Source organism: Triticum urartu, chromosome 2 (genome assembly GCF_003073215.2).
Source record: "Triticum urartu cultivar G1812 chromosome 2, Tu2.1, whole genome shotgun sequence".
NCBI classification, from domain to species: Eukaryota; Viridiplantae; Streptophyta; class Magnoliopsida; order Poales; family Poaceae; genus Triticum; species Triticum urartu.
Genome location: NC_053023.1, coordinates 556,094,221 through 556,116,712, shown reverse-complemented (window position 1 = coordinate 556,116,712; position 22,492 = coordinate 556,094,221). Strand labels below are relative to the sequence as shown.

The following is a 22,492-nucleotide window of genomic DNA, read 5'->3' as shown; positions in this document are numbered from 1 at the left end:
TGCCTGCACCGACAATCCTTGAGGTTGCGGTGCAAGCACCTGTTGTAACTCCACCCATGAAAACTATGGGAGAAGATACGGAACCTGTCCGTTAGGAGCTGACTTAACTCATTGTTGAGCATGAGGGGGGAGCAGCAACCACTTTTAGAAGATATGCCGGAAGTTGAGGCACAGAATGAGCCTAGGAGTGAGGCCCTTAGAAGGTATACAAGACCCCAAAAGTCAGCTATTTCTACTAATTATAAAGTTTATAACATAGGAATAGTTCATGTAGAAGGTGACCCCACTTCATATGAAGAAGCCATGAGAAGCCCTCACTCATCAAAGTGGTTGTAGGCAATGGAAGACGAGATGAAATCGATGAGTTCCAAAGATGTTTGGGACTTAGAGAATATTCCTAAAGGAGTCAAAACAGTAGGCTGTAAATGGGTCTACAAAACTATGTATGACTCTAATGGGAATGTAGAAAAGTATAAAGCATGACTTCTGGCAAAAGGATTTACACAAAGAGAAGGGATATATTACAATGAGACATTTTCCCCAGTCTCATGTAAGGATTCCTTCAAAATCATAATGGCATTAGTTGCACATTTTGATTTAGGGTTACATCAAATGGATGTAAATATGACATTTCTTAATGGGGATTTAAAAGAAAATGTTTACATGAAACAACCCAAGGGCTTTATCATGGAAGGCAAGGAAGATATGGTATGCCTCCTTAAGAAATCTATTTATGGATTAAGGCAAGCCTCTAGACAGTGGCATCTAAAGTTAATGAGGCAATTAAAAGATTTGGATTTAAAGAGAATGTTGAGGACAGCTGCGTTTATGCAAAGTTTTAAATGGGAAATATATTTTCCTAATCTTGTATGTGTATGATATCTTGCTTGCTAGCAGTGATGTTAGTCTGTTACAAGAAACAAAGAAGTTCTTGTCCTCAAATTTTGATATAACAGATCTTGGTGAGGCATCATATGTCTTGGGCATAGAAATTCACCGAGATAGGAAAAATGGAGTTTTAGGACTATCGCAGAAGGCATATTTAGAAAGGTTCTTAAAAAGTATAATATGCATGCGAGTAAAGCCACACCTGCTCCTATAGTCAAGGGCGACAGTTTTGGGAAATTCCAACGTCCCAAGAACTAGTACGAGATCGATCAAATGAAAGCAGTACCATATGCTTCGGCTGTGGAAGTTTATAGTATACACAAGTGTGCACTCGCCCTGACTTAGCTTTCACCGGGGTACTCGATAGATATCAAGAGAATCCAGGCACGGTGCACTGGAAGATGGTAAAGAAAGCATTGCGTTATGTGCAAGGAACGAAGGACCACATGCTAACATACAGGAGATCTGATTCCCTAGAGATAAGAGGGTATTCAGACACATATTTTGCGGGAGATGGAGATGATAGAAAATCCACGTCAGGATACGTGTTCACTCTCGCTGGAGGGGCTATTTCGTGGAGAAGCTTTAAACAGTCAATAGTTGCATCGTCCATGATGTATGCAGAGTTTATAGCATGTTATGAGGCCACGGGGCAGGCGATATGGTTAAAGAAATTTATACCCGACTTGAAAGTGGTAGATTGTATTGACAAACCACTAAAGATGTACTGTGACAACCGGCCCACAATATTCCATGCTCACAACAACAAGTCAAGTAATGCTGCTAAAATAATAGAGATAAATTATTATGTTATGGAAGATAAAATTCAGGATTACACTATAAGTCTCGAGCATATAAGGACAAAGGATATGCTTGCGGATCCGCTTACGAACGGCTTACCACCCAGTGTGTTCAAGGAACACTTAGCCGGCATGAGTTTAAGGGCAAGCCTATGATTCCTGGATCATGAGAGGCCCAAAAGGAACATAATTTGTTTCAAAACAAAGAGGTATGTTGTAGCTATCTGATTCTATTGGCAATTGAGCTGTCATGATGAAACATGCTCTATGTACTAATTGGTGATGAAACTAGTAAAGTATAAAGTATAAAGTTAAAAGGAAAGTTGAGATCAAGGGGGAGAATGTTAGGTTGATCTCATCCCAATCGAGCCCAACGGTTCGACGTGCCCTTGACTCGCGCCCTGATCGGGGGCGCCCAACCGAACTCTGGTTGGTGGGCCCGTGTCGCCGCACTACATAAAGAGGTGGGGGATGCACATGATCGAGGTTCACCGTGCACCGCAGCCCCCCACCAACATCCCTACCGATCTAGGGTTAGCGTAGGCCGACGGGAAGCACCTCCGCCGCCGCTGCTCTCGCACACACACACACCCATGCCATTGCCCCTTCACCATGGCCACCGGCTTGGGATCCTCGAGCCAAGGAGAAGGTAGCCTACCGTTAATCTCTAACCTACCCGGTCCATAGGATCTATCAATGGTTTCAGAGCCAGAGTTGCTTTAGAATTTTCGGTAGCAAAGAAATCAAAGAATTATTTTCCCCTCTCGAAAAACCCTAATCACAGGGCAAAGAAACTCACCGGCAGAAGGGCCTCGGGCTCGCCGGCAAAGTGCGCTGCTGCTGAGGCCGCGTCGTTTCTCTCGATCTCAATGCGCACCGACAAGCTGAGGCATCAGAAGAAGAACACAGGCAGTGGGGGGCACCATGCCTTCGCCACCGCCAAAAGGAGGTACCCCAAAGGGGCAAAGGGCATCGCCGCTGTGCCACACGCTCTCCTTCGGGAGCTCGCGGACGCCGGCAAGGGGGAGAGGGGTGCCGCCGCATCGCGGGTGCCGTCGAGCGCAGGGGAGCAGAGGAGGGCGCAACTGCGTCCCTCTTTCTGCCACATGAGGTGGATGATGGATGTAGAGGAAGAGTGGGAAGGGGAAGGGGGCTCGCACGGCGCGGTGTTTCGACGTCATCGCCGGCGGCCGGCGTTGCCCTTACCCGCCGTGCGGGCGAGAGATAGAGAAGAGGGAGAGAAATGGACTAGGGTTCCCCTGAGCTGCGTAGTGGGTTGGTTTTGTTCGACCTAGATGCGCAAGTGACCGTCCGATCAAATGGATGATGAAGGATCGTGGATGTCGCCTAGAGGGGGGTGAATAGGCGCTTTAAAATAATTACGGCTTAGGCTTGAACAAATGCGGAATAAACCTAGCGGTTAATTTGCCAAGCATAAAACCTAAAACAACTAGGCTCACCTATGTGCACCAACAACTTATGCTAAGCAAGATAAGCAACTATGAGATAGCAAGATATATGACAAAGAACAATATGGCTATCACAAAGTAAAGTGCATAAGTAAAGGGCTCGGGTAAGAGATAACCGAGGCACGCGGAGACGACGATGTATCCCGAAGTTCACACCCTTGCGGATGCTAATCTCCGTTTGGAGCGGTGTGGAGGCACAATGCTCCCCAAGAAGCCACTAGGGCCACCGTAATCTCCTCATGCCCTCGCACAATGCAAGATGCCGTGATTCCACTAAGGGACCCTTGAGGGCGGTCACCGAACCCATACAAATGGCAACCCTTGGGGGCGGTCACCGAACCCGTACACTTTGGCAACCCTTGAGGGCGGTCACCGGTACCCGTCAAATTGCTCGGGGCGATCTCCACAACCTAATTGGAGACCCCGATGATTGCCCGGAGCTTTTCACCACAGTGATTGAGCTCCGAACAACACCAACCGTCTAGGGCGCCAAGGCACCCAAGAGGAACAAGCTCTAGGGTGCCCAAACACCCAAGAGTAATAAGCTTCCCAAACTTCACTTCCACGTATCACCGTGGAGAACTCAAACTGATGCACCAAATGCAATGGCAAGGGCACATGGAGTGCCCAAGTCCTTCTCTCTCAAATCCCACCGAAGCAACTAATGCTAGGGAGGAAAATGAGAGGAAGAATAAGAAGGAGAACACCAAGAACTCCAAGATCTAGATCCAAGGGGTTCCCCTCACATAGAGGAGAAAGTGATTGGTGGAAATGTGGATCTAGATCTCCTCTCTCTTTTCCCTCAAAAACTAGCAAGAATCCATGGAGGGATTGAGAGTTAGCAAGCTCGAAGAAGGTCAACAATGGGGGAAGAACACGAGCTCAAAAGATTAGGTTCAATGGGGAAGAAGACCCCCTTTTATAGGAGGGGGAAAATCCAACCGTTATGTGCTCAGCCCGCACACAAGCGGTACTACCGCTCCACGAGCGGTACTACCGCTCAGGTGGAAGAAACAGGGAAAAGGAGCAACAAAACATGAACCTTGGGGTGGTAGTACCGCAGGAGACGGAGGTACTACCGCTGGGTTAAGTGGTACTACCGCTCCCTTCGGCGGTACTGCCGCGCAGAACGAAGGGTAAAGGGAAAGAGGGAACCGGGCGGTACTACCGCAGAGGAAGGGCGGTACTGCCGCTAAGGAGCGGTACTGCCGCACTACTGACGCAGCGAGGTACCGCACAATCTGACACAGAAAAAGACCCCTCGAAACGACGCAGTAGGGATCTGGTAAGCCAGCGGTAGTACTGCTGCGGAGTCACCGCCGTACTACCACTTCGGAGCGGTACTGCCGCTTGTGACCCCTCAGCGGTACTACCGCTGGGTACCACGGTACTACTGCTGGGACCCTGACAAAAACCACACTCAAGAAAACAAGAACTGCCATAACTTCTGTATATGAGCTTCAAATTGAGCAAACTCAAGCTTGTTGGAAACAAGACGACGAGTAGCATCAAAACAGCGACTGGATATAGTAAGAAGAGGCAGGGAAGGTATGCCAACAAATAGAGGAGTGAAACCTCCAACCGAGAAGAACCGGCAAAACCTCCAACATCGAAAACATCATAGAAGATGCATGTGAACTCCGTTTTCGATGAACTCGAGCTTGTCACCAACATGACCATAAGCTCCAAAACTCACAAAGAGAAGAACCAAATAAGAACCAATAAAGATGATGCAAGGATGCAATGGTTTAAGCTCTCTACAACGATACGATCAAGCTACTCATCGAGAGCCCCCCTTGATAGTACGGCAATCGATCCTATAACCTGGTCTCCCAACTACCATCATGAGACCGGTAAAATAGAAAACCTACCAAGGGCAAACCTTTGCCTTGCACATGGTCCACTTGAGCTAGATGATGACGATCTTGACTCCCTCAAGTTGGACCACCTTTCTTGATTGGGTTGGCTCGATAAAGACTAGTTGATTGCTCCCCCATACTCTACTACGGGTGAGCCACTCTTCCGCACATCTTCACAAGTCCATTGTCATCACAAAGGACGACAAGCTTCAAGCATTTGATCTCTTCGTGATGCTCCACTTGAACTTGCACACCGCAACCTTTCTTGATTGTGTTGACTTGATGAAGACTAGTTGATTGCTCCCCCATACTCTACTATGGGTGAGCTACTCTTCCGCACATCTTCACATGTCCATTGTCACCACAAAGGACAGCAAGCTTCAAGCATTTGATCTCTTCGTGGTGCTCCACTTGAACTTGCACACCGCAACCTAACCCCATAAAGAACCCTCACGAAGACCATGGGTTAGTACACAAAGCGTAATTGACAATGTTTACCATACCATGGGATCACTTAATCCCTCTCGATACATCTTCTACGCTTTGTGGGTTGATCAACTTGATTCACTCTTTAACTTAGTCTTGATCAACCTCTCACAAGACCAATCTTTAGGTAATTCCTTAAATAGCACCTTGGTCGACACAAACTCTCCTTGAAACCAACACATGTACTCCAAGAAAAGCCTATGGACAAAACCTTCAAATATAACTCAAGGCAACCATTAGTCTATAGAGATTGTCATCAATTACCAAAACCAAACATGGGGGCACCGCATGTTCTTTCAGACGACCACGATGAAGCGGCGCTCGACACAACGGGCCTTTGAGCCGAAAGAGAGGCAAGGCTGGCAGCGGCGGCGCGCGACCAGGCGTTGGGCCGTCTTCGCCGCAGCCGCGCGCGCTGGGCCTAGGCCGAGTCAGCTACCGTTTTTATTTGATTTTTGTCCAAGTTTTTGGGTAAATTTTATACAGTTTTCTCTATTCAAAATTATCCAACGAAAATTTTGTTTAGAAAATAGAAAAATAAAAGAAATGTTTCTGAAAAGTAAAAGTTCATGAATTTTTTATTCATATTTTACCGCTGCAAATAAATAAAAATGCTCTTTTAAAAGTAAATAAAACTAAAGTGAGAATTAAATTTTAAGAGCAGGTTAAAGTAATTATTGAAGCAATTATGATTCTGTTATTTTATGACCAATGTTGTTAATAACATAATCATAATTTATTATCATTATAAAAGGTGCATTTATTTCTACTTTTGTCCAACGGTGATATAGATTTAATTGCATAAACAGTTGTATGTTTAATTTTGACCAACGTTGAATTAATGCATGCAATTCTTGTTATGATCTCACTTCAGTGTGGTTTCAGGAGGGTACCACTTGATGAGTTGTCTCAAGGATATTCCAACCGTCAACAGCGATAACTAATTGAAGATCAGCCAGATCCGATGTTAAAGAGACACTCCTTCTCTTCCATCAGATCTCGATTATAATGGCGATCTTGCGAGGCGTGTGGCTCTGTTGGTTGGCCTTGGGCGGTGCAATGCAGGCCGGACGAAACCCTGGGCTCACGTGCGCCGCTAGTCTTGAAGTGACTTGTGTTTACCATAGGCCGGTCGCTGGGTCAAAAAGTCAAAACCCAGTCAAAGCCAGGATCAAAGGACGGGCTGGGCTGGCCTCGCTATGGGATAGCGTCTGAACTGGCTCGAGTAATCATCTCTCATTTTGGACGAACTGTAATCAGTATTCATCATCAGGACGGAGGTCTGCTGTTCCGTCTCTGCCGTTCGTTCATCGGTTCTACTCTACTATCAACCTGCACGCAAGCCATGGCGAGACTTGACCACAGTCGCGTCAAAGTCAACTTGACTGGACTTTTATATATACAAGTCAAAAAAGCTTTGGGATCGGAGACAGCGGTGTATCTGTGGCCGCCGCATTGCCGTGCCCGTGGTTGTGCGGATGGAACAGGCAGGGGATTTGCCACTAGTATCTTGCTTGCCGCTGCCGCGTGCTGTCTCGGCCGGCAGCAGCAGCAAGCCAGCAAGCAAATGTCTCCTGCGAATCATTTGGTTTCCGTAGACCCAGCGGAAGGCACAGTACCGGCGTAGGCGTACAGGAGTACAAAGGGGCTGTTTGGTTCTAAGCCTAAGGTTGTTACGCCTAATCTTAGTCATACCACAATATCTTAAGCATGTGTTTGATTCATTGCCACACTTGTGGCTTGCCACACTTTTCTAGTTATATGACCCTACAAGTCATAGACTCAATTTTTTGCCAAATCTTGTCACACTTGTGGTGGCCATTTTGTTAGCCACATTTTTTATGGCTGCCACGCTTTGCCTAAGATTAGTTGTGGCAAAGTTAGTCATAAACCAAACATGCCCTTCAGTTTTACGACTAGAGGAGAAGGCGTCGCGGGAGTCAACTTAAGTGTCATGTCACCGTTAAATACATGTACTCCATGATGATTGTAAATAGTACTACATGTACTGGCAGCCATATCCTTAGTGCATTGATCCAGCTCCTACATTTCTTCCCCACAGTGCCAGCCAGAAATACACTCAATACACAATATCGAGCTTTTCCAGGGACACAAAACAGTAATTAAAACGCAATGTGCACCTTCATTCGCAAAAAAAAAAACCCGAACTGTGCGCAAATGGAGCCCATCGTGCACACGAAGTCACTTGCTTAATTCCTCGTCACATAATGCACGGACCGACGGGCAATTAACTGCTGGATTAAACACAAAGGATGGCCTAAAAGAAAAATCCAACACACAAAACCTTTTTTTTACTTGGACACGAAGGAGTGGGCAAAGACGGCAGGGCGACTCGCCAGTCACCTCTCCCCACTCCCTTCCTCTCTCACTGTACATGTGTACGCGTGGTTCCGTGTCTGGGGGAACACGTTGGGCTTACTCTCGGGAGGGGAGCCAGGTGTGTTCTTTCCTTGTTTGCCTTGGAGAGGAAGATTAGGGGGGCAGGGGGCAAGGGCAGCGGGCGTGAACCATTTGACGCTTTGGTGATGTGACGGCAATGCAAGATAAAGGGCCAGGAAGGGTGGGGGTCCCACCCAGCCCCCTCTCACTAGGGCTGGTTGTGCATGGCGACCGAGTCGGGGTGTACAAGGCTGCTCCCGGGGTGGCCTACTGCCCGTCCATGCCTCTGATAGTAGTCCAATAGGCCATATCCATTTCCATGCCTAGGAAATCTCTTTGGGCAGTTTGCCTCATCTGAAAAGAAGATTTTGGTGCACAGTTTGACCAGCAGAAGATCCTTGCATATACTCCCTCCTTTTCTTTTTAGTCTACATATAAGATTTCGTCAAAGTCAAATTTTATAAAGTTTGATCAATTTTATAGAAAAAACATAAACATCTACAATACTAAAGCTATATGGCATGGAAGTTTATTTCATGATGCATCTAACAATATTGATTTCATATTGTGAATCTTAATATTTTTTTCATAAACTTAGTCAAAGTTAAGAAAGTTTGACTTTGACTAAATTTTATATGCAAACTAAAAAGAAACGGAGGGAGTACTACATGAACAAAATGTTGACGAGACTCTTCTTGAACTCAGTAAAGTAGTAAATCCCAAATAGATACTTCTTTCCGAGCTAAAAAGGGCAGTGAAATATGAAAAGCTGGCTTTCTCAGCGTTGGATGGGCAACGGTTGGCTCAGATCAAGGCAGGGCAACCCCTTCACGTGCGCGTTTTACAGCGAGACCATGTGAAATCGCTGCACTCGTTCGCGTCCTCTGTTTCCATTCGTCTCTGAGCCAGGTGCGTTCGTTCCTCGGATCGAATCCATGGTCAAAATGGTCGAATACATGTGAAATCACTGTACAACCGAACGCGATTTCACATCAAAATCAATCTCATTTGGACGGAGGGAGTAGTACACAGTACATACATTCGCAGTGCGTCGGAAGCTGACGGATGGTCTTCTTTTGACGGAGTTGTACAAAGTCTGTTTCTATTTTATTGCGCGGCTTCCCTTGTCTACCAGGAGACACATCAATGGACCATCCTCTCGATTGTCACAAAACACTCCCATAGTCTCATTTTGGGTTAGTGCAGAGTACTGATCGCAAAAGGCGTCTCGGAAAAGTTTCCTCCGGCAGAAAAGAATCTGAGAGCAAGCCGAGTCCACGCCGAACCTGTACCGACCCGAGCCCAGCCCCCGCGGAGCGACACAACCATACCCAAAGCTCCCCTACCGAGCCTAATAAGCAAGGCGGTTTGCTTGCTGCGCCGGGCAAGACATTTTGGACGGTCGACGCTGGTCACGGTGCGCGTCTGCTCGCCCCCCTCGCCTATATAAGGGCGCGCGCACCGGAGGCTCGGACACTCCATCCCACCTCACTTGCCCAGAAGCTCCCACCCTTCCTCCTCGCCTCCCCCTCGGATGCTCCCGAGCTCCTCCGCTCCCTTCTCGCGCACCACTCCGCTCCCGAGCCTCCGCAGCGCCGCCGGGCGCCCATGGAAGAGTAAGTGCGCCGCGTCTGGGCTTTGTCTCTACTACTCTCGACTTGGCCTCTCTCTTTTTCCTGCTCGGGATTTTTTGTCATGCTCGGGTGTTTTTTTTTTCGTTTTTTTTCACACGCGGTTTGGGGGATTATCGGCTTCTGTGTTGCGAGCGGAGCTGGGGATTTGATTGGTGGGAGGGTTTCGGTTTTGATCCAGAGGAGGGCATGGGCGGAGCCAGCGCCCGGCTAGCCTGGGCTCACAAGATATGCGACATACTACGATGGCACTGTCATAACGGGGCAAATTACTCCTTGTATGGTGGTTTACCCGGGCAGTAGGTAGCTGGGTCAATGGGCTTCCGTTTCGATCCTCTCTGGTCAAACACTATTAATTAATTATTAAGCAAAAAAAACGTTCGTACAGGCTAATGGGCTACGTACCTACGTGAGATAAGCCTACTCGTTTGATTTTATTTTTTTACTAGAGATGAGAAGGAAACGATCGGTCCATCGCTCCACGCCTCCACCTCCCCGCTCCGTTCGGTTAATTTCTGTTCGCTCGAGACGGCCGCATCCTCGGTTCATCGGAGACGGAGACAGACCGGCAGCCTAGGCGCGTGGCCGGCAGCGGGCGGAGCTGGAGCTAATCCATTCGAGACTCTGAGGAATGCTTTGCATCATGGCCTACTTATCCCCTTCTTTAGAATTAGGTGAGATTCATAGACTTATTAAGGCTTAAATTTTGAGATCACGACAAAGAAAATTGGTCATCAGGGATGATTACCAATTTATGAGTTTAGTTCTTGTTTAGGGATTTGTTCTACATATAAATATTAAATCTAAATTTTAAATCATTAAATTTGAGAGATGAGGAGGTTTCGGCAGAAAGTGTGCATGGTATGCAACCATAAATAGAAGTAGAGCCACAATCACCGTCTCGTATTGCCTCGTGTTTTTCTTGAATATATTCGCAAATTACAACACTTGATTTATGTGAATATTAAAATCCATTTTTGTCATCTTGTCTCTGCTAGGATGTTTGAATGATAATTTGGACAGCTATACTTTTGTGAGTAATATAATGAGTTTGGTTCTATGTGGCCCCGGTTCTATCACTTAAGGTATCAAGTATCAAGTATCAAGTATATTTTGGTTTATGAAACTAAATTTTGGTATATTATATATTATTTCGCTGTCAAATTACATTTGTGTGATTAATATGGTTATATTTTCACTACATTATTAATGTGGATTTGTGATTTGAAAGTTTGATGCTATTTCATATATTATGTATCTGAACACTTGTTTTTGGTTTTTTATTAGACACTTAGAGCAACTTCAATGGGGCGACCCATTTCGTCCGCGGCCGTCCGTTTGGGTCGGCGCGGACAAAAAAGCCGGCCCAACGCACCGACCCAAACGGATGCGCGTCCGCTTTCATCCGCCTGCCGACCCATTCCCGGTCCATTTTTGAGCCTGATTTGTGTCGGCGCAGACACAAGACGAACGCACGCGCACTCGCCCTCTTTCCTCACTGGGCCCGCTGGTCGGTGGCACATTGGATTCATACCCTCGCCTGCCTGCTACGTCGCCGACGCCGCCGGCCATATTTTCAGATTAATATGGATACATAGATAGTTCTAGCGTACACAGATAAAAAAAAAAGATAACTACTCGTTGCTTTCTGACTCCGACTTGGTAATGTCCTTCTCCGACGTCTGAATGTAGGCGTCAGCAAGCTGCTCGTCTTCAAAGTCCCAACCCGACGTTTGTGTAGCTTCAGTTTCAATTGAGCTGTCTGCTTCCGCGAACGCTTGTCTTCCCATTAGGTGGCTCGCTCCCTCCTCGCGTCCATCTCTAACCTCAATTACTTGTAGAACTGGCGCTCGTCGACGATGTCCTGCCGGAAGCCTCCTCGCCACACCACCAAGGCTTCCACGTCCTTCTCTGTGATGGCGAGGCGACGCTGCCGCCTCCGGTGGACACGACGATCCTCGTTGGTGAAAAGCCGTGGGAGAGGCGTCAGATCCTACGCCCGCTGGCTCGACATGTTGGAAAAATTCATATCCCGACGAGGCCTCAGGAGGCGCCACGCTGCCGCGTCGTGCGCGCGGGCCGCCTCCTCTGCGGTGTCGAAGGTGCCGAGGATGAGACGTTTCTTGCGAAACGAGATCTCAGAGGAGAAGGCGCCGGAGCGGCGCTCGCGGACTCCGCAAAAATCCGAAGCGCCCAGGCGGCGGATCGACATGGTGGCGTAGAGGCGACGAGAGTGGGCGGCGGACAGAGTGTAGAGGGAGCGCCTTCTTTATACCGAGCGCCGGCTGCGGCACGCGCGCGAACCTTTCCCGCGCGGTGGAGCGCCAAAACCAGCGGCCGTTTTCCCCGCGCGTGCGAACCTTTCCCGCGCGCTGGAGCGCCAAAACCAGGGCGACGACATGATCTTAAACACGCGCGGTCATGAAATGGGTCGGCCCGTTAGGCGCACTTTTAACCCAAAATTAAAAGAGGACGGACGGCGGGCAAGTGGCCGACTCAAACAAACAAAAAAAAAACAAAAACGCCGTCCGTTTGGATTGACCCATTGGAGTTGCTCTTAGGCTTAAATTCGCTCAGGCTTCACAAAAATTCTGGCTCCGCCACTGGAGGAAGTGGCGGAGGGGCGTCGCGGTTGATCGGCGACCGGTGGATTCCGGTGCCTGGTTTTTGGCGGAGGCCGGAGGGTGCTGGGGTTCGTCCGGAGCTTGACCGCGCGGCAGAGGAGGTGTCAGTCTGACCGAGCAAATGCGCGCCAGATCGTCGGAGAGCAGACCGGTGTGGCGCCGCGGACGCGATTCCGGCCAGTTTCCTCTTCCCCTCATCGCTACAGTGCCAGTGCTGGGGGTTTTGGGTCAGTTTGTGGTGGAGGAGCCGCCTTCCTCCCGAAGGAAGCAGAGTTCTTCAAAGCAAAAAAAAAAAAAAAAAAAACCCAGTGAGACGGAAACAGAGAAGGGTAACGCCGCCGCGCCGCCGTCGAGGAATCCGGCCCGGTTCTACTTGTAGTTGCAGCGGCAGTGCAGGGGCTTCGCGGTGTGCTTGAGGTGGTGCTGGAGGAGGAGGAGCCGACCTCTCGGACTCGGAGGAAGCCGAGGAGGGCTCTGTTCAGTTCCGTTCTGTTCTTTGAAGTAGAGACTGATCTGATTCTGATGTCGTGGTGCTCTCCGGTCGAACCTGTGGGGATCTCGTGGTGCTCTACTTTATCATACGGCAGAGATTGCTGATTTGCGATGCTGGATGCGTGGATTGTCGAACTGCTGCAGTATCTGATGGTGCAGGTGCAGCGTTCAGGTTCAGTACCGATGTCTGATGCATCGCGCCTCGTTGGAAGAAATATTACTGGTGGGGGTGGATCACAGAAGACGTTTCAGTATGCTGGACGTTCTATCTGCTAGTGGAAATGCTTATTCAGAACTCCTCTGTTCAGCCTCCAGGAGTCCAGGTTGCCGTTTGCTTGCAGTGCCATAAAACTGACAGCTACAGGTTTCAGTGTGGCGTGATGAATCCCAGTGTTTCTCGCAGGAAACTGTCGATTGGCAGAATCGATTGCATTCTGCCAATCTGAATATCTGATCATGATTGGACATGTTGTCACCAAGTGCATGTTGGTTAAATCACTGGCTCTTCAGATCAATCAATGGGCATGCTCTGCTTTAAGCTCCTCTTTCTTCAGAAACAGAGGGTAAAATAGAGATTGATGATCTGTATTTGTCTCTGGCCACACACGTTGAAAATAGAAATGCAGGGCAAAAGATCTGCAAACAAGTGCTAATCTATCAAATTTATCAGAATTTGTGAACATGACCATTCTTCACTAGTTGGCTTTAAATCTGTTTACCGCAGTTAATATCCTATGACTGAACCTAGAAATTCAGATAGATGTCTCTGTGTGTACAAATCCGTTCATATACTCCCATTTAGTTTAGTTGCTACATTGTGAATCTAAAAAAGGAAGATAGCTTTTTGTTGAGACAAGTGGGATCTGTACCATACATCATTAATTAAATTCTTTGTCTGTTAGGCATCAAACGATGCTTCCAAAAATAGATTTATCTCACACGTTTCTACTTCAGGCCATTCATTGTTACTGGCAAGATAATTGCTACGATGATAAGAAACGGGGAATTGGTTCCAGAAGCAGGGATGGAGTGCCCAAACTGCGAACATCGCATTGATAATAGTGATGTAAGTACCATTAACTATTTAATATGACTGCTTCATTTACTTTTATGCATGGTTCTCTAGTAGTTATCTTTTCGCCCATTAAAATCTAGTGCATAAAGTTCAACCTTGATCTTCACAAATGCATTAGGTCCAAACAAAACATCAGATGCAACACCAGTACTCCATGGATTACTTGATGAAGTACTTCATTCATGCACATACAATTTGTTTTTAAATTGATGGGCTCTGGTTAAAACCTAGCTGCATGGCAAATGACATGTAGTAAGTAATAGTTTCATTGTATCCGTTATTGCACTTGATAAGCTTGTTCAAACATTATGTTCTAAACTACATAGTAGATGCTTAATTTGTAACCTCGCCATTATGAGCAGGCAAATATAAACCAGAATGGTGGTCCTTCAGTTAATACAACAAATCAATGCATGTTGTTTATCCAGGCAAGTAAGAACCTGTTTTTATGGTCATATGGTATAAAACATTGTATGTTGTCTCGCATTAGAAGAACTCTGAAAAGATGCAGAAGTTTACAAAGCAAAACGAAACAAAACAAAAGCCAATGCTAGCAAAACCGAAAAAATAAGGCAAAAACAGGGCAAACTGCAAACTTCTACAACTTCTGGATATTGCCTTGTACTCCCTCTGTTCCTAATACTGTAATATATCTCATTCTAGCTTGCAAATTTTGTTCTAAATACATGTCATTCTACAATTCGGGAGATAACTCTGCACCACCCTTTTTCTCATTTGCTATTTCAGTGTCACTTAATACTAATAACTAAACTAAAACTTCCCGCAAAAACGAACACACACACACACACCATCCAGACAACAATATGTGACCCTCTGTTTCCAAATAGTGGTATCGTGGTCTTTTCATCCTCTTGGTTAAAGTGAGAAATGCTAAATCCTCATGTCTTCATATTGCAGGTTTCATCACAGTGGCCAGGACTCCCTATTGGTGTTAAATTTGATCCAACGGATCTTGAACTGCTTGGACATTTAGAAGGCAAGATTGGCAGGGCAATGTCCCATGTACTAATAGATGATTTTATTCCAACCATAGAGATGGCGGAAGGAATCTGCTACACACATCCGGAAAATCTCCCTGGTACATGATTCTTGTTTTGGAATTGTTATCAGGGCTTTCTGAATTAGAAAGTTAGCTCATACTATGCAGAGTAAGTGTTCGTTAGCTAATTCATATACATCTGCAGGTGTCAGATTAGACGGGGTCGCCAGTCATTTCTTCCACAAAATATGTAATGCCTATGATGTTGGCACGCGCAAGCGTCGCAAGATTAGCAACAGCGACTACAATGTTTGTGATGAGCATCTCAGATGGCACAAGACTGGAAAATCCAGACATATCTTAGATAATAATGGTGACATAAAAGGGTGGAAGAAAATAATGGTTCTTAGGAAAGGAGGTTACAAGGCAGAAAAGACTAACTGGACGATGCATCAGTATCACCTTGGGGTAGATGAAAATGAAAAGGATGGGGAGCTTGTTGTTTGCAAAGTCTTCTTTCAGTTGCCGTCAGAGAAAGCTGGGCAGTCTGTAATGTTCGCTGTTGATGAAGAATCCGATTCATTTGCTGTGAAAATCGATCCTACAACCCCAATGACATACGCTCCGCAGCCTTGTCGCCCAAACGGTAGTCCATCCGAAACCGAGCAGAATCAGGTAAATCTTCATTCACCAATGAAACTATCATCAACTTTGTGGAAGGTTTTGTCTAACTTTATGGACCATGCGAAGCTTCAGTCTATCTATATCTGTGTACACCGATAAACTCTGTTTATAGGACTGTAGGGTATTGACTTGAACAAAGCCTTGCAATACTAGGATCCCTCCGTCTGAACAATTCCTTCCTCAACTGTAGGTTTTATGTAGTACAGATGCTATACTGCACAAAAATAACTAGATACTCCTACTAGACAGGAGAATTTTCTCTGCTTGCAAGAGTGCATCCAGCAGTCTCACAAATAGTACATGAGAAGCTGTCAAGTCCTTATAAAGATCCATCCATAGCAAGTTAGAGTAGTATATTATCAAGCCTTCTGATTCCTTCACTACCAGATTCAACACATAATCGATCCTGATCACTACTCCCTCCGTTCCAAAATAGATGATCCAACTTTGTACTAGGGAGTACAATAAAACGTTGTAAACTGTTATAATAACTCCTTCATTTCACTGTTATTCATGTTACGTGACAGGAGGAGGAAGAGTTCCGCCAGTCAGCTGTTCGGGGAGCCGCCGAATGGCTTGCTGGAACCTCGTCGCACGCCGTTGATGACGTAGCGCTGCCTGCCCTGGATGAACACCCGTCACGCGGCGGAACCCCGGACGCCGCCTACCCTGAGAAGCAGCATCTGCCTCTTGTTGACACGGACGCGCTCCAAGGGTTCCCTGACCTCGGAACGTCTCCGCATTTCTCCTCTCTGGCCGTAAGTGCCGCCGCGTTCATCATGCAGTTTATGGCAGGACATGCAGTTTCGTTTCCCGGTGCATGTTTCTCATGGCTCATCTCCTTCTTTCGTATGTGTTTATGGCAGGACATGCAGTTTGACTCGCTGGATTGCTTCAACAGCTGGCTGGACCGCATGTAGCATTGCGCGTAGAGGAGGTTTTTCTTTTTCCCTTTCGAAACAGAGGCAAAAGTCATCGAGGAGGGGTTCTCAAGTGGGGGCGCAACGCGAAGATGCTGGTTTTCTCGTGATGTATGTTGTACTATATCTGTGTACGAGTGATGAATCTCCGCGAAAATTTTGTATATGATCCTGCAGCTGCTGATGAACGTAGCTCTGCTATGTTGACCGTTTAGTGGTAGCAGACTTTTTTTCTTGGCCAACTTAGGAGCACCGCTCCAAATTTCATATCCATGAAACTGACGAACAACAGCCAGTCAGCCCCTCAAAAGGGTTTGAAACTTATTAGTACTCCCTCTGTACATTAGTTAGTTACTAGGCTTTGGTTTTTCTGTGTTTTTTTACTTTTCTTAAGCATCTACTGTTCATTTATTACATCGACATCAGTGAACAGTAGCAGAGAACGGCAAATGAATGTGAACAGTACCCACATGAACATTATCTCCGGTGAACAGTGCCCTTGGATAATCTGATTTTTTTTGTTTTTGTTTTTTAGCTTCCACTTGAGTAAAAATACACATGTTGTTAAACAAAAGTTGATATTTTTTTTACACATCATTTCTCTCCTCCTCCACCATCGTGTTCTTATATAGAGGGTTAAGATTTAAGATTTTTCAACACATCATTTTTCTCCACCGGCGTATCGACGCAGAGCTGTCTCAATCGTCTCCAGATCCTTTTCGGTGATAGTGTTGCTGAGGCACAAAACAATAGGCCAAAACAGTATATTTGCACAGTAATCTGTGGGGAAAATAAGTTTACCATACTAAAGCGGGAAGGCTTTAGTTTCTTTTTTCTTTTTACCTTTTTAAGCTTTTACTGTTTGTTTATTACATCGACATTTGTGAACAGTAGCACGTGTGAATAGAAAATGGATGCCACAGTACCCCACACAAGAACAATACCGTTTGAACAGTGCTCTCGAATAATCTGATATTTCTTTAGCTTTTTTAGCTTCTACTAGCAAAAGAGCCCATGCATTGCAATGGGAGAGAAAACATAACACACGCTCTTAACTCAACAACCATCACTCAAGACCATAATAAGTCCATCTTCTTTATTTTTGCGAGGCATCATATTTGTGTTGCCGCTTATCCTCCTTCTCGCCCTCACCGGCGATGGCCTCGGCGTTTACACAAAACAACAAAAAATGTGTGTTAAATATGGTTAATCCTAAGGCGTCTCTCTCTCCCTCGATCTTCCCTCTCCCTCTCTCTCTCTCCCTCTCTCTCGCTTGCTTTCTCTCACTCTCGCGATTAGAAATCTGTTGTTTTCCCCTGCGACATTTTTTAGAGGTATGCATGTGTAGTTATCGATATTTTCTTTTCCGTATATGGTTACAGTGGGGTGTTTATTTGCAATCCGGATCGCCGCCGGTATGAAAAAAAACGAATCTTGCGCTATAAATTATAAGTTTACTTCCATAACAATATTTAACAGGTAAAATTAACATCATATTTAGATTCCACACATTTTTTAAATAAAATTTCATATATAATATGTTAAAATCGAAGTTACGGTTTAAAAGATATAGATAATTTAGAAAATCATTTGGTTTGACTCAAAAAATATTCCAAAATAATATTTAAAAATACTTAACAGGTAAAAATAATCTCATATTCATATTCTACATATTTTTTCTAATCAAATTTAATATATAACATGTTCAAATCGGAGTTACGGTTTAAAAGATATGGATTATTCTAAAAAGCATTTGTTTGACATGATAATAATCCGCGGATGAATTACCTAAAACATCAGGGTTTTTTCAAAAAATGTAAAATAACGGTTCGGGCGTGACTTAAATCCAGACGGCGGGTTGATTTCAAGAAAAGACAGGGACTTTTGTGTAAAATACAAAAATAACGATTCGTTTTAACTTAAAACAGGACTGCGGGTTGAATTATCTGAAATAGAGGGACTTTTCTGAAAAATGCCATGATGGACGAAAGAAATCCAATTTGCTTTATTATTAGGTAAAGATAAAGACTGGAGAAAAACTACGCACATTGTTAAATAAAAATAGTTGTTTGTGGTTCGTACTTTACTATTGTGATGAATCATTACTAGATTATGAGAAGTTATATAACGAATAGTTGCTGCAATAATAACGAACATGATGCTATCATGTCCGTATTTTATTTTATCGACACCTCTCTCTCTAAACATGTGGTCATGATTATTGAGGACAACCGAGGTCTAAGATTGGAGTTGATACGTCCATTTCGCATCATGTTTTTCTACTGTTATTTATAATGTTTTTGGTCATCATTTCATTTTATGATGCAATTCTAATGTCTTTTCTCTCTTAACTTGCAAGATTTATATGGAGAGGAAAATTACTGGTAGCTGGAATTCTGGACCTAAAAAGCTACAACAGATATAGCTATTTTTGTTGGGAAACATAGTAGAAAAAATATCATCCTACGCTCACCCAGGAACAATATGAAGATGCATAACGGGTTTAGATCAACGATTATTACCGAATCCGAGAGTGTAGCGGAAGTAGATGAGTTGGTGTAGATTGTACTTGAAGTCCCTCAAACGTCAATGATGATCCCGCGAATCGCCCTCGAACGATCCCTCGAACGAAAGACCGAAAGCATGACCTCTCTACTTGGTTGCAAGCATTCGGTCTTCACGATCGGGCAGCGCTTCGCCATCTAGAGCTAATTGTCGTCGAAGAATTAGAGGGAGAAGATTAGAACTACACATGGCTTCTAATTATGAGGATTAAAAGTGGCTAGGGCTTACTCTAATTAGTCAATTAGGACCAACAAGAATTAGAACTAGGTCAACTAAAGGGCCCTCCAAAACTTGTGTATCCAATAAAGCAAAATCCCCTAGTATATATAGATTAGAGGGGAGGGAGAGGGCAGCCATCAAGGAAGGAAAAGTGTTAGGGAACGCAGTATTTCAAAAATTTCCTACGATCACGTAAGATCTATCTAGAAGATGCATAGCAACGAGAGAGGAGAGTGTGTCTACGTATCCTCGTAGACCAAAAGCGGAAGCGTTAAGTAACGCAGTTGATGTAGTCAAACGTCTTCGCGATCCAACTGATCAAGTACTGAACGCACAACACCTCCGCGATCTGCACACGTTCAACTCGGTGACGTCCCTCGTACTCTTGATCCAGTTGAGGCCGAGGGAGAGTTTCGTCAGCACAACGGCGTGATGACGGTGATGATGAAGTTACCAACGCAGGGCTTCGCCTAAGAACTACAACGATATGACCGAAGTGGAAATCTATGGAGGGGACACCACACACGACTAAGACAACTGTCAACTTGTGTGTTCTAGGGTGCCCCTGCCCCCGTAAATAAAGGAGCAAGGGGGGAGGCTGACCGGTGATACGTCCATTTTGCATCATGCTTTTATATCGATATTTATTGCATTATGAGCTGTTATTACACATTATGTCACAATACTTATGCCTATTCTCTCTTATTTTACAAGGTTTACATAAAGAGGGAGAATGCTGGCAGCTGGGATTCTGGGCTGGAAAAGGAGCAAATATTAGAGACCTATTCTGCACAGCTCCAAAAGTCCTGAAACTTCACAGAAGACGTTTTCAGAATATATAAAAAATACTCATTGGAAGAAGTTCACCAGGGGCCACACCCTGCCCACAAGGGTGGGGGCGCGCCCTACCCCCTGGGCGCACCCCCTACCTCGTGCCCCCCCTGGTGGCCCTCCGGTGGCCATCTTCTGCTATATGAAGTCTTTCGATGGGAAAAAACCAGAAGCCATCTTCTCGGACGAAACTCCGCCGCCACGAGGCAGAACCTTGGCGGAACCAATCTAGGGCTCCGGCGGAGCTGTTCTGCCGGGGAAGCTTCCCTCCGGGAGGGGGAAACCATCGCCATCGTCATCACCAACGCTCCTCTCATCGGGAGAGGGCAATCTCCATCAACATCTTCATCATCACCATCTCCTCTCAAAACCCTAGTTCATCTCTTGTATCCAATTCTTGTGTTCAAGTCCGGGATTGGTGTTAGTAGGTTGCCAGTAGTGTTAATTACTCCTTGTAGTTGATGCTAGTTGGTTTATTTGGTGGAAGATCATATGTTCAGATCCTATATGCATATTAATACCCCTCTGATTATGAACATGTTTATGCTTTGTGAGTAGTTACGTTTGTTCCTTAGGACATGGGAGAAGTCTTGCTATTAGTAGTCATCTGAATTTGGTATTCGTTCGATATTTTGATGAGATGTATGTTGTCTCTCCTCTAGTGGTGTTATGTGAACGTCGACTACATAACACTTCACCATTGTTTGGGCCTAGAGGAAGGCATTGGGAAGTAATAAGTAGATGATGGGTTGCTAGAGTGACAGAAGCTTAAACCCTAGTTTATGTGTTGCCTCGTAAGGGGCTGATTTGGATCCATATGTTTCATGCTATGGTTAGGTTTACCTTAATAATTTTGTTGTAGTTGCGGATGCTTGCAATAGAGGTTAATCATAAGTGGGATGCTTGTCCAAGTAAGGGCAGCACCCAAGCACCGGTCCACCCACATACCGAATTGTCAAAGTACCAAACGCAAATCATATGAACGTGATGAAAACTAGCTTGACAATATTCCCATGTGTCCTCGGGAGCACTTTTCTCTATATAAGAGTTTGTCCAGGGTTGTCCTTTTCTACAAAAAGGATTGGGCCACCTTGCTGCACTTTTTTTTACTTTTGTTACTTGTTGCTCGTTACAAATTATCCTATCACAAAACTATCCGTTACCACTTATTTCAGTACTTGCAGAGAATACCTTGCTGGAAACCGCTTATCATTTCCTTCTGCTCCTTGTTGGGTTCGATACTCTTACTTATCGAAAGTACTACGATAGACCCCCTATACTTGTGGGTCATCAAGACTCTTTTCTGGCGCCGTTGCCGGGGAGTGAAGCGCCTTTGGTAGGTGGAATTTGGTAAGGAAAATTTTATATAGTGTGCTGAAATTTACTGTCACTTATTACTATGGAAAGTAATCCTCTGAGGGGCTTGTTCGGGGTATCTTCACCCCGACTAGTAGAGCAAAGAGTTGCTCCTCAACCTACTGAAAATGAAAATGAAAATGAAATTTTTTGCTTTGAAATTCCTTCGGGTATGATAGAAAAACTGCTAGCTAATCCTTTTGTAGGAGATGGAGCAAAGCATCCTGATGAGCATCTAATATATGTAGATGAAGTTTGTGGATTATTTAAGCTTGCAGGTATACCCGGAGATGTTGTTAAGAAGAAGGTCTTCCCTTTATCTTTGAAGGGAGATGCATCGACATGGTATAGGCTATGTGATGATATGGGGTCATGAACTACAAACGATTGAAATTGGAATTTCATCAGAAGTTTTATCCTATGCATCTTGTTCATCGTGATCGTAATTATATATATAATTTTTGGCCTCGCGAAGGAGAAAGCATCGCTCAAGCTTGGGGGAGGCTTAAATCAATGTTATATTCATGCCCCAATCATGAGCTCTCAAGAGAAATGATTATTCAAAAAATTTATGCTCGACTTTCTGATAACAATCGCACCATGCTTGATACTTCTTGTGCTGGCTCTTTTATGATGAAGACTATTGAATTCAAATGGTATTTATTGGAAAGAATTAAACACAACTCTAAAGATTGGGACCTCGACAAAGGTAAGGAGTCAGGTATGATACCTAGGTTTGATTGTGTTAAATCTTTTATGGATACCGATGTTTTCCGTAAATTTAGCACTAAATATGGACTTGACTCAGAAATAGTAGCTTCTTTATATGAATCTTTTGCTACTTATGTTGATCTCCCCAAGGAGAAGTGGTTTAAATATCATCCTCCCATAGAAGTAAAAGTAGCTGCACCTATTAAAATTGAAGAAAAGACTATCACTTATAATGATCCTATTGTTCCTACTTCTTATGTTGAGAAACCACCTTTTCCTGTTAGGATAAAGGATCATGCTAAAGCTTCAACTGTGGTTTGTAAAAGCAATATTAAAACTTATACACCTCCTGAGCAAGTTAACGTTGAACCTAATATTGATATTGTTAAAGATCTCTTGTCTGATAATATTGATGGGCATGTTATTCATTTCCTTGATGAGACTGCTAGAATTGCTAAATCTTGTGCTAAAGATAAAAACAG

The 22,492-nt window shown here is 44.9% G+C and overlaps 1 protein-coding gene across 1 annotated transcript; it reads left to right on the top strand.

The window, feature by feature from the left end:
- The first annotated feature begins 9,380 nt into the window (after positions 1–9,380).
- Positions 9,381–16,788, top strand: LOC125538720 (SUPPRESSOR OF GAMMA RESPONSE 1-like). The gene is made up of 6 exons (XM_048701995.1): positions 9,381–9,518; positions 13,604–13,715; positions 14,643–14,823; positions 14,930–15,399; positions 15,936–16,166; positions 16,275–16,788. The coding sequence occupies exons 1-6, from the start codon at positions 9,511–9,513 to the stop codon at positions 16,326–16,328; spliced, it is 1,056 nt and encodes a 351-aa protein (XP_048557952.1). The 5' UTR covers positions 9,381–9,510; the 3' UTR covers positions 16,329–16,788.
- The last annotated feature ends 5,704 nt before the right edge of the window (positions 16,789–22,492 follow it).

Coding starts and splice junctions, on each gene's coding strand:
- LOC125538720 (XM_048701995.1), top strand. Junction 13,716..14,642: donor ATCGCATTGATAATAGTGAT/GTAAGTACCATT, acceptor TTCATATTGCAG/GTTTCATCACAGTGGCCAGG. Junction 15,400..15,935: donor CCGAAACCGAGCAGAATCAG/GTAAATCTTCAT, acceptor GTTACGTGACAG/GAGGAGGAAGAGTTCCGCCA.